General features: G+C 60.6%; 1 protein-coding gene and 1 long non-coding RNA gene across 5 annotated transcripts in view; one reads left to right on the forward strand and one right to left on the reverse strand.

Moving 5' to 3' along the window:
• The first annotated feature begins 204 nt into the window (after positions 1-204).
• The window catches only part of LOC147344690 (kinesin-like protein KIF19), a 37,846-nt gene continuing 25,884 nt past the window's right edge, over positions 205-12,166 (forward strand). For 2 of the 3 annotated variants that reach the window (XM_086377024.1, XM_086377026.1), the window contains exons 1-9: positions 205-989; positions 2,005-2,085; positions 4,258-4,368; positions 5,725-5,812; positions 6,733-6,869; positions 7,067-7,192; positions 8,242-8,436; positions 10,233-10,385; positions 10,998-11,120. In XM_086377024.1, coding sequence (XP_086233150.1) covers positions 903-989; positions 2,005-2,085; positions 4,258-4,368; positions 5,725-5,812; positions 6,733-6,869; positions 7,067-7,192; positions 8,242-8,436; positions 10,233-10,385; positions 10,998-11,120 — 1,101 coding nt within the window. In that variant the 5' untranslated portion in view covers positions 205-902. The remainder of the gene's footprint in view (positions 990-2,004; positions 2,086-4,257; positions 4,369-5,724; positions 5,813-6,732; positions 6,870-7,066; positions 7,193-8,241; positions 8,437-10,232; positions 10,386-10,997; positions 11,121-12,166) is intronic. The other variant, XM_086377027.1, reaches the window with a different exon arrangement.
• Positions 4,751-8,395, reverse strand: LOC147344691 (uncharacterized). Of its 2 annotated transcripts, none has more exons than XR_015155094.1 (2): positions 8,259-8,395; positions 4,751-5,944 (listed from the first exon to the last, which is right to left on the reverse strand). It is a non-coding gene; the product is annotated as an uncharacterized LOC147344691 (long non-coding RNA). The 2 variants fall into 2 exon arrangements; XR_015155093.1 differs by lacking the exon at positions 8,259-8,395 and adding an exon at positions 7,726-8,245.

The raw sequence follows: 12,166 nt of genomic DNA on the forward strand, positions 1-12,166 counted from the left end.
GAACCCAGTGACATGGACTCTCCAGCAAGTTCCCCGTGGGTCAGAGGCCGGACCTTCGTTGGGGGTAGAGGTGGGGAGGGGGCAGGGGAGCATGGATGTTAGGAGGGGCTTGTTCATGTGGCCAAGAAGTCCTGGAACCCAGTGTTGACCTGGACGCTACCAGCACAGCCCTGCCCATAGGCAGCAGATGGTCCGTGCTGCTGGGCCAAACAGCCAGGCAACCTCTCACAGTCACTGAACCCCAGGGCCAGCCCCTCCCGTGGAGGGGCCCCTGGGCCCTTCCCACTCTGAAGTCAGAGTGCTCGGATCTCAGCTTCTCGGATCTGGTCTCCCCGGTCTGTTTCGAAATGCAGCAGTTCAGTCTCACCAGCGCTCACTCTCCGCTGCTGCCATCACCTGGCGCAGTGCCAAGCAGCGGCACCTGGCAGGCACGGCCAGCTTGTTCACAGAGCAGTGACTTCCCTGGAGGCTGCAGTGGAAAAGTTGGGCACGGCATTTAAGAAGTAAATATGCTTGAGGGTCAAGCAGAGTGGGGCCCTGAGTGTGTGCAGACGAGCAGTGTGGGAAAGGGGCTTAAAAACCACATCCTAATTTAAAAACCTGCAGGTTCATTTTAAGGTTGCTGTGGACATGCCTTTGGCAAGAAGTATTCCTAGGGGATTATTTCATCAAATGTTTCCCCCTTTGGAGGAACAGCTCCAGGGCTCAGGCAGGCACACCTGCAGGGCAGGTGAAGGGCACAGGAGCCCCCCAAAGAACCACGTAGGCGTTTCCCGAATTGTTGAGACACTCAGGGAGGAGCTGGGCCCCAGGAGCCCTGGTGACGCCACTGGCGTGGGGCGGGGCTAACAGGTCTCCCGCCAGGATAGCAGGGAGCAGGCAGCTCCCGTCCACAGCCTGCCATGCCCTCCCGCCCTGCTGCCGGCCCCTCCCCGGTCCGGGGCAGCCCAGCCACGAGGGAGACGGAGCCCAAGGACCAGCAGCTCACGGTGAGCCTCCTCCGCGCGCCAGGACGGCCCTTCGCTGCCTCCTCCTGACCCGCCGCCCCCAATGACCTGCTGTCATCAGCCCGGGCCCCCGTCTGCTCAGCTCTGCTCTGTCCCTGCTCTGCTTAGCCGTCCCTCATGAGGACCTGGTGACCCCCCTGCTCCTCACCTTGAGTCTCCAGCATCCCTTCACCCCTGCCCTCTGAACCTCACTCCCCAGGGAGCTCAGCGCCTGGACTGTGACCCCCAGATGGAGCGGGGTGGATACCCCCTACACCTGGCCCCAGCAAGGCCCGAGGCCTAACCAGACCCGTCCCCTAGGTGACGTGCAGGCTCAGTCCATTAGACAGTGGGGTGAGTGGAGGCCAGGGACGCACCCTGACCCGTAGGCTCAGCACCGAGGGACCCCGCCGTGTCCCATTCCCAGGTCTGGGAGAAGCACAGCCCCGTTTCTGCCGGGAGGGACTTCCCCATCTCACGGAAGGCAGAGGCCCAGGAGCAAGGCACTGGCCTGCTGGGGCCCACGGCTCATATGACCACGGAAGACTTGGAGCCTGCATCAGCAAGATCCCAGGGGGTCTCCTGTCGGACCCCCTTAGAGCCTGGGTGGGGGGGGTAGGGGGGCAGAGAAGGATGGGAGGCAGAGCCCAGGGCTTTTCTACTCAGAAAACCAACTCTTGCTCTGAAAGTGCTCACAGCCTGCAGGAAAGTTCGGGTCCCTTGGGTGGTGGGTGAAGAAGCCAGGGTGAGGTGTGTGACTTCACCTGTCTGTGCCTCAGTCTCCCCAGTTTAGACTAAGGAGGGTCACCTGATCACAGTGCTCCTCTGAGCACCATCGTGAGCCGTGGACAAGGAAGTCAGCGCCTGGTGGGGTTCAGCGGCCTTGACTGCTTCACCGGGAGTGGGAGGCTCACCGGAGGTGGGGGTGGGCGCTGGGCCAGGGCCTCTGTGGCCTGGAAGGACAGGGAGCTCCTCCCTGGGTCCTGGGAAGGCAGCTGCCATGGCGTCCTCCCCACAGGTGGCGCTTCGGATCCGCCCGCTCAACGACACAGAACTGGAGGAAGGGGCTGTCGTCATTGCTCACAAGGTGGGGGACCAGGTGAGGCTGTCACAGGGCTGCAGAGTGTGACCCCCACCCCCACGCATGGTCACCCACCTCAGGCCCCCTCTCCCGTCCACTCACTCCTTCCACCCTCCCTTCCAGAAAAGTTCACATCAGAGCTCACAGCAGCCGGGCGCCCCACACACTGGGGTGGAGCCATGGGGGACTCTAGGGCCTGCTCCCCCAACTCTCCGCCCCGCCGACCCCACCGCCCCAGCTCCCTTCGTACCTGGGAGCGGGGAATGGAGCAGGGCGTCAAGCAAGAGATAAAAATCTAAGGTCGGGGAGCTGAGCACACAGAATAAAGCAGCCAGAGGCAGCGCGGAGGCGGGAGAGGCTGGTGGTCTGGGGAGGGGCAGTCCAGAGGCCACTCCAGGCCCCAGTGCGAGAGCACGCGGAGCCAGGCAGGCGGCACCGGGACGGGCCAGCAGGGCCCGCGGTTTATCAGGTGCAGATGTGAGGGGCCAGGTGACGGATCCTGCACTGCAGGACGGGCGGCTCGCTGGCTGCCACGTTGCCAAGGACTCCCGCTCCTTGGAGACGGGCTCAGAAGCTGAGCTCTCAGCGTGGTTTCAAGGTGCTGGTGCCCGTGGTCGCCACTGGTCGGAATAAATGCCAAATCCGGGGGAAGGGCAGATGTGGTGCCTGAACTGCATTTCCCCATTTGCCTTCAGTGGGCAGCCGTTTCAGGACGTTCCCAAGATGAGTTTGTAAAGGAGCCCGGGGGCAGGGCGCCTGGCTGAGGCTGCCCACCGGGTGGGGCCGCCCAGCTGAGCCGGCAGGGAGACGCTGGCGTGACACCACGGGAGGAGGACAGGATGGATGTCTGGGGTAAAGGTGCTGACGCGGTTCGCGCAGAGAGGCTGGGGTGGCTTAGCGCTGAATTCACGGAGGCCCGACGAGGCCGCTGTTAGACAGGGGAGCACAGTCTTGCAGGAAAGGTTTTGGCTGAGCTGTGAAGAGCATGTACACAGTCTTAACACGGAGACAGCGTGGATGTAACTAAGCTTACGATGAGACCACCCTGGGAGGCGGGACGTGGAGGCCGACTCCCCAGGATGCAGCAGAGATGGGCAGATTCCCAGGGCCCGCGCTCTGCAAAGGCAGGGCGATTACGGCCCCACAGTCAGCCAAGAGCTGGGGCGGCGGGGCTGCGGGTCCACAGGCTGGCGAGCCGCACGCTTAAACTGCACGCCTCGCTGACTAAAGCAACACGAGTAGAGGAGGCAGGCGCGCCCTCTGGAATAACTGTAAAGCAAACGATTGCAGAATCCACAGTAGCTGTCGACGTGGTCTCCCCAGTCCCCAGATCTTGGCACGTTGCCCACCATGGGGATGGACTGACCTCCTCCCAGAGAGCTCTGGCCATCTCTGGGTGAGACGGGCAGGTGGCCAGGGGGCAGGGCTCTCAGTCCACCCGGCCGTGCCCCTAAGACTCCCTGGGTGCCCCAGGCCCTGTGCCAGAGTAAACAGCTCATGGGTCTCTAGATGCTCTGCCCCCAGTGCCCAGGGAAGGGCTCTTTTGAACCTCCCGTCCCCAGGGGCCTCGTACACCTTGCTTTATAATCACGTATTTATGTGAGAAAGGAGGGGCCCTGGGGAGGGGGCACCGAGGCGCTCAGAGGGACAGGCGGGCTCCAGAGCTTGGTGGGCCCTGCCCTCCCCCTCCTCGGCCCACTCCTCTGTCTCCCCTCGCCTCTGGGGGGCACAGCCCCTGAGCAAGAGCTAAATGGGCAGGCACACATCCCCAGGCTTGTGCGCAACGCCACTGGCTCTGAGCTCCACCATCCACAGAGCCAGCCCCCACGTGCAGGGCGTGACTAGGGGCACTATGGCTGGCGGGGCTCTTCCCCAGCCCTCAGCACCTAGGCTGGCTGATAGCTGGTGTCGGGGGTGCCATCCGGGCAGGGCCTGACAGATGGGCACTGGTGGGACGCTGGTGTGTGAGGGCTGGAGGCAGAGCCTGGGAGGCCTGGGGGGCTCACAGCCATGGCTCTGAGGTCGCTGCGCCCTCACCGGCAGACGAAAGTGGGGAAGCTACCCGCGGGTGCCAGGCACCTGCAGCCGGCCCAGCCACAGGCCGAGCCCTGGATGCTGTCAAGGGAGAGAGCCAGGCCTGGGCTCCTCTGCCTGATCCGGGAGCCGACCCCCGCCCCTCACGGCCCCTAGATGGTGGTGCTCATGGACCCCAGCGAGGACCCTGAGGACCCGCTGCGCACACACCGGTCTCGGGAGAAGACCTTCATCTTCGACGCTGTGTTCGACCAGCACGCGTCCCAGGTGCCCGCCCCCACCCCCACCTGCTGGCCCAGGCCCGCCAGGATGTCCTCACGCAGGAGGACTTGGCCGGGTGGCCTCACCCGTGACGTCTCACGGTCTCCTTCCTGGGTCACCCCAGGGGCAGTGAGCAGGAGGCCCCTTCCACAGACGCGGGGCTGCCAGGTGCCCCAGCTTTACCACCTTCTCCTTCACTCCTCCATGGCCTCTATCCATCTGTCCACCCACGCACCCATCCAACAAAGCCATGGCCTGTCCACACCAGGCTAGAACACACTCCCTGCCCACAGGGGCTCACACCCCAGCCGGGGGGCAGGCCCAGCTCTCTGAGCAGACAGGGTTCTTCTGCCCCGAGACCTTTACGGCGTCAAAAGTAGAAGTGACCTGGTGGTTGTCGTTTATTGAGCAGCTGTTTCACGTCAAGTGCTGTGCTCAAAGTGCTTGACACGCACTGTCTTACAGGCATCATGGCAAGCCTATAAAGTACACGTGATACTATCCCCATTTTTCAGGGAAGGAAGGGAAAGCTTGAGGAGGTCAGCAACTGGCCTGAGGTCGCATGGCTAGAGACCCATAGAGCCGGGACAAGGTCCCAGACCGTGTAAGTCCAAGGATGGAGGGAAGCGGCACCAGCTTTGGCATCTGTCCTACCAGGGCTCAGACGCTCTAAGCTGGGTCACTGGCCAGGGACGTTGCGACAGATGCAGAGTGGAGTCTGGGCAGCACTCAGGGAAGACAGAAGAAGGGGGACTGTCCTTTCTACCCAGTCCAGCCCAACCCCCACACCCTCAGACACCAGCCCAAAAGGCGTCCTTCCTTGAATGTCCCTGTGGACAGGGAGCTTACTACCCACACACTCCTAGAGTTACGTGGTGCTGCCCTGAATTAGGATGCGCTAGCCCGAAGCTTTCCCTCCCTCGTCCTAGTTCTGTCCCACGAGAGGAACCATAATGCTCTTCCCAGATTTCCAGCCCCGTCACTACTTCCCAGTCCTTCGCATTCTTTCTGATTTCTCTCAGTTCATACAGAAACCCTGGGAAGGACTCACACCTGTTTGGAACCAAAGCCGTCAGGCCTCATGGCACGCGCTGTGTCACTTACGCTCCCGAGCTGCGCTCCTTCGTCGTGGTCTCCTCCGGGGCGCTCGGCGCGCCACGCAGCGCGTCTGTGGTCATGCAGCTGCAGGACTGGGGTGGGGCTCAGGCCCCGCCTGAACTGGCCTCCTCCTCCATGGGGTGCCTGTCTGTGTCCAGGAGGAGCAGGGCCTTTGAGCCACCACACACTCAGCCTCTCTGAACAGCCAGGTGCCTGACTCTGGTCAGACTGTATGTTGACTGTCTTCCATCTGTCTGTCCGCAGGAGGACGTGTACCTGGCCACCACCCAGCAGTTGGTGGAAGGCGTGGTTTCTGGATACAACGCAACGGTGTTTGCCTACGGCCCCTCAGGTACCGCCAGGGCAGTGTCCTGGGAGGGAGGGAGGTCGGTGGCGGCGGGACCCCTCACAGCGTCACAGAGCGCCTCCTTCCTGAGGGCTGGCGGGCCCCTCTGCACCTGGCTCCTTGGGCCTTGCAGCAGCCCTGAAAGGCAGGTAGAACAAGCCCCGTCACTAATGAGAAAACTGAGCCTCAGACAGGTAACGGGACTTCCCTGCGGTCGCACAGCAGGTAGGACTGAATCCGGAATTCAGCCCAAGCTGACACTTTGCTGTCCGTGAGAACCACAGATTCCTTCTCTGCAGTCACCAGTTGGGGTTGGCAAATGCTCACAGAGCTAAGCTGCCTCTCCTCCTGGAAACTAGGCTCATGGAGGGTCAGAGTTGGACGGGCCTTAACCCCCTGCCTGTGCAGGTGGGGAAACTGAGGCACTGAGAAGCCTTGGTCTGAAATCACAGCTTGTTTATTTAATTCGTTCATTCATTCAACAAACATTAGGGGGCGCCTACTAATTGCTGGGCTCCAGGGAATGCAAAGTGCCAACTGGCCCTCTCCCACAGCGCCGACAAGTAAGGGGAGGTGGCATATCCCCTGAGTTTAACGCACACGTTAATGCTCCTGTCACGAGAACAACACAAACATCTTAAAGTGCATTTGGAGAGGACAGCCGTCTCTCTGGCCCCTCCTCCTCTGACACTGTCTGCATTTTTGCTTCATGGCCTCCACTTTCGCTGCCCAGGTCTTCTTTCCCAGAGCAGCCATCAGGCTGTTCAGAGACGGTATTTTTGTTCTTGTTTCCGAAATGGAAACCAAGCATGTCAGAGTGGCCAGGGCGGTTTGCACGATAAAGGTAGCAGGTGTGACCAGGCTCCTGGAGGGGCCGAGCCCAGCTCAGGAGCCCAGCCTAGGTGGGCATCCCCCTCCTCTTGTAGGCACTGGCAAGACCCACACGATGCTAGGCATGGACACGGAGCCTGGGATCTACCTGCAGACACTCAGCGACCTCTTCCAGGCCATCGAGGAGACCCGTGACAGCACGGACTGCAGTGTGTCCATGTCTTATCTCGAGGTGAGCCGCCCACCTCCTCGGCTGCCCTGTCTGCGAAACGGACCTGATTGTGACTGTAAACCCCCGCGTGTTACCCCAAAATCCCCCTGGCCTGTGGGAAACCTCAGGGCATCTGAGACTTCTCTGGAGATGCAAAGCCCCAGGGATAGGTGAAAGCCCCGGCGCCTACTGCTGCCAGCGCTTCTGTCTCATCCTAGATTTATAACGAAGTGATCCGGGACCTCCTGAGCCCGTCTTCGGGCTTTCTGGACCTGCGAGAAGATTCTAGGGGCAGCATCCAGATTGCAGGCATCACAGAGGTCTCAACCTCCAACGCCCAGGAGGTGAGGGTCACGGGGCCCACAGAGGGACATGTGGCTCCTCCATGGCAGCCACGCTCACCAGTCACTCAGACTGGTGACACGCAGCTCCAAGGCGGCTTCTGAGCTAAGGGTGCAGCAAGCTTCTGTGCCATGTGCCTGCTCTGCTAATCTGTGCTCAGGGCTGACCTCACCAATGGATCTCGCACTCTTCCCTCCGCCTTCATATGCAGGCGGGGGACCCCTTTTCTACACCACTGCAGGCAGTCACAGCCAATCAAGTCTGAAATCCATTTGCCACCCTGATCCCAAGGGTTGCTCCCATAAAGAGAGTGAGCTGGAAAGACTTCTCCGGCCCTCTGTCTTTCTCTCTCCTCCAGTCTCTCTGTGCAGTCCTTGAGGTGGGTCTCCCACCTGTTCAGACCCTTCAGTGGCTCCTGCAAACAGCATACGCCTCATCCCCCAGCCTTCAGCCATGCTGGCTTAGGTCTGAGGCCACCCACCCTTAGCACAGTCCCGCATGTGGGACTCCAGGAGCGGGAGAGGGGCCTGCTCACCTATTCTTTAATCTCAGTGGCTGTCAGTCTTTCTCCACAATGCTCTGTGGTCCTAGCATGCCCGGCACACAGTGGGTACCCAGCAGAGGCTCACTAGCTTAATTTCCACAGCTACTTGTACACAAGTGAGTTTCAGTCCATCTGCCAGCTCCAGCAAATCCTACAACTGCCCGGAGCTCGGTATGGAAGAGGGCTCAGTGGGGAAGAGCTGGGTGATCCACTGGTGACGTCTGCCATGGGCAGCGGCGGCCGACGGAGGACGGGGTGATACACGTGTGAGCGATCTGATACGTGCCCTTTATGCTGGATTTGCTGACTCCGTTAACTAATCACTTCATGCCGCAAACCAGAAGTGGCCTCTGCTGGACGCGGTTCTGCCACCATCAGCAAACCAGCTGGGGAAGAGCCTCCCGAAGGAGCTCGAGGGGCACACGCACCCCTGCTTCTCTTGCTCTGCAGGGAGCCTGTGGTCGCCCAGGGGCCCCTGACCGCCTGCCCTCTCCTGACTGTCCTCAGATCATGCAGCTCCTCACCAAAGGCAACCGGCAGCGCACGCAGGAGCCCACGGCCACCAACAAGACGTCGTCCCGCTCGCACGCGGTGCTGCAGGTCATCGTGCGCCGGCGCGGCCGCGGCGCACACCCGGCGGAGGAGGTGCGCGTCGGCAGGCTCTTCATGGTGGACCTGGCGGGCTCGGAGCGGGCGTCCCAGGTTCGCGTCCTCTCCGTCCCCGCCAGGCAGCCTTTCCGTGCCGCGGAGTCTCCAGCACCCAGAACAGCGCCCGGCCCAGGGGAGGCGCCCGCCGAACGTGTGCCGAGCTAAGGCGTCCTCGGCAGGCGCTGGGGGCCAGGCCGCCTCGGAGCGCTTCCCGCGCGGCAGGGCCTGAGGGCACCAGAGACAAAGATGGGCGACACCCCGGCCCGCCCTCAGGGAGCTCACGGCCCCTGGGGGCGGCCGGGAGGCAGATGTGTGAGCTGATAATGAAGCACCGGGAGGCCCGAGCTTTGAGATTCGGGGTCACACGGAGGCTGTGGAGCCCAGCGGAAGGGGGTCCTCAGGGCCGAGCCCGAAAGGCCACCCTGAGTTCGGTGGCTGAGAGGAAGCCCCTCAGGCGGAGAGAGCGGTGCCTGCGCGGGGGCTGTCGGGATGTCCGCCGGGGCCCCGCCCACTCGCAACCCGCCCACCGCACAGGCCACGCCTACTCCTCCCGCCCCCGAGCCCCGCCCACCCGCTGCGGTCCCTCCCAGCACCCGCGCCCCACCCGCCGCACCGCGGTACCTGTTGCGGGAGGTCAGGACTGTTCTAGCCTCTGCCCCAGGGCGGAGCGTTCTTTGAAGGCAGATCCTAGCCCAGCGCCAGTAACAGAGATGGCGCTTGACGGCGGCCAAGTCAAAACAACGGTAATGTTACCAACAAGGGACGTTTTATGTCTTTCCTGGTGGCTCAGTGGTAAAGAATCCGCCTACCAGTGCAGGAGACGCGGGTTCAAAATCCCTGGGTCGCGAAGATCCACTGGAGAAGGAAATGGCAGCCCACTCCAGTACGCTTGCCTGGGGAATCCCGTGGACGGAGAAGCCTGGCGGGCTACAGTCCATGGGGTTGCAAAACAGTCAGACACGACTCAGCAACTATACAACAACGCACTTAGCACTCATCACTGACATAATCCCCCAACGCCCAGAGGGCAGAAAATCTCATGCCCGGTTTACAAATGCAGGGCTGAGACCCGAGATGGTGTGACTTCACCTACACCAAGGAATTAGATGGATCTGGGCTTTGGGCCTGGAGGGGTCTGGCCCCAATCCTTGCCTTTCACTACTGATACTTGTGGTCCAGTTTGCGGGTGACCCAGGTAAGTTCGATCCCTGGGTTGGGAAGATCCCCTGGAGAAGGGAATGGCAACCCATTCCAGTATTCTTGCCTGGAAAATCCCATGGACTGAGGAGCCTGGTGGGTTACAGTCCATGGGGTCACAAAGAGTCAGGCACGACTGAGCGACTTCACTTCTCTTCGCTTTGCAGTCTGTGCTCTGAGTCCTCAGGGCTTATTGACCGTTACATTGCTTCACTCACTCATTCATTCATCTGCCCATCACCTGGCCCGGCCCTGGTGCCTGGGTTGCTGAAAGGAGCAGAGCCTGGCCAGCTGGCCCAGAGGCCAACAGAGTCAGTGTATTATGTTAATACAGTATGAACTTTGAGATCCAGTAAGGCCAACCAGTCAGAAGAGAGCTACCACTGAAAAAATAGTCTGTTACTCACAGTTCCCAAGAGGAGGGGACATGAGAAGACATGAGGGCCCCACAGGGAGGCACCAGGGTCGGTCAGGAGGCAGAGAGAACAAGGGGAAAACATGGACCAGAGTCTTTCTTGTGGTTTCGATGCAAACAGGCTGAACATGGGAGAGTAGTGGGCTCCGGAGCACAGGGATGTCCCTGGCTGGCTGGCACCTGCCCTGGGTGATGAGGGTGAGGACCACCTCCCCACCAGCGGCCTCTCTTCATGCAGACCCAGAACCAAGGCAAGAGGATGAAGGAGGGCGCCCACATCAACCGCTCCCTGCTGGCGCTGGGCAACTGCATCAACGCACTCAGCGAGAAGGGTGGCAGCCGGGCACAGTACGTGAACTTCCGGGACAGCAAACTGACGCGTCTGCTGAAGGTACGAAGGCATGGCTGCAGCATCTGACTGCATCTTTCAGGACTAACCTGGGCCAAAGGGCCCTTCCAGGAACCCCTGAGGGCAGGAAGGAGCCCCTGAGGGCAGGAAAACACTGTAGAAACCACCTCTGCTCTCTGCTTGACTCCCCTCCATCTCTGTGAGTGTAGTCTAGCCCACGCTTGCACACTCCCAGGGACATGGAGCTCACTACCTCACTGAGGCTGCCTGTCCCATAGCAGACAGTCTGACCATGAAAAACTTCCTCTTCATACCCAGCTGAATGCTGTCACCTCCATTCTGTAGAAAACAGGGTGGAAGTAGACAGATAGGCAAAGCAATAAATAAATGGCCCTGAAGTGTGGCCTCTTGGCCACATCTGCTCGCATCTGAGGGAAAGTCAGATGGGATAGGCCTGCCCCAGGTCCTGTCTCATCCCGAGTGTCACCTCCCCGAGCACTGACTCTTGGTCCACCTCAGCTGCCCTTCTCACACTTTGGAGCAGGAACCCCAGATGGTCCAGCAGAGCTTGGTACAGGTGGGGGAGGGGTGGCACCACCAGGCAGGTGGGGGCCCTGGTTCCCGTTACCCCCAGCTGGCACCTTGCCTGAGCAGGATGCCCTGGGTGGGAACAGCCGGACCGTGATGATCGCCCACATCAGCCCAGCCAGCACACACTTCGAGGAGTCTCGGACCACCCTGCTGTATGCCTACCGGGCCAAGAACATCAAGACGAGGGTGAACCGCTCGCCCCTGCTCCCCTTGCCCTCTCCCTCCCCCATCCCTCTCCCACCTGCTCACTGACTCTACCGCTCTCCCTCTGAGGCTCTGGAGCAGGCGCCCTTCCAGCTGTGTGAGCTTCGGTCCAGAACAGTACTGTAATAGTGGAACACATGATAGGTGTTATCTGATGATGATGATTATTATAATTGGTCAGCCAAGCTGTGATGAGCTCTTCCCAGTGCCCAGGTCTGGGCTGAGCGCCCTGATAAAACCATCATCGTCATCACCAGAGCTTCCGCTCCCACGCAAACCCCGAGCCCAGCAGAGGGGAGGCAGCTGTGCCCAGACAGATGTACCACTTCCTGTTGTGGCCGGCGCTCTATACGAGAGCTGTGGGGTGCTTCAAGGAAGAGTAACAGAGAGGGGCAGACTCAGAGGGGTCTTCCACCAAAGGGGACTGGGTCAGGCAGGGGAGCTGAGCTATGGGTGGTAAAGCGTGTCTGTGCAGACTGGGGGCCAGTGAGCACGTCTGGTTAAAGTTCAAGTGCGCGTGCCCCGCGACCAGCAATGTCACCGAAGAGAAACACAGACCCATGTGCTCAGGGGAGCTGTGCCACAGGAGAGCCTTAAAGGGCCCGGGAAGAGGTCGGGACAGCTACCTGTGTCCCCCAGCTCTGGCCCACTCTGCAGCTGCTGCAGAGCACAGAGTGGAGCCCAGGCAGATAGACAGCCTCTAAGACATGTCGCTGGACCAGAAAAGCAAGTTAAAGAATAGCAGCTACAGTCTGATGTAATTTATATAAATGCCCCAAAGCAGAACATACCCCCACACTCGCCATGTGTGTCTCTCTAGACATGTGTGCATATATAGATACGACACCACGCAGCAAAGGGTCTAGAAGGGGCACACGAAAACGGCAGCAGTGGCTGCCCACCGAGAGGGCTTTCGAAAACCTCTTGTTGGACTGTATATTTGTTAAACTATGGCAACATGTACATAACATAAAATCCACCACTTTAACCATTTTAAACAGCACAGTTTGGTGGCATTAGGTACATCA

The sequence above is a fragment of the Bos grunniens genome, chromosome 25, assembly GCF_055505025.1.
Source record: "Bos grunniens cultivar Pamir isolate PY7600 chromosome 25, Bosgru_T2T1.0, whole genome shotgun sequence".
NCBI lineage: Eukaryota > Metazoa > Chordata > Mammalia > Artiodactyla > Bovidae > Bos > Bos grunniens.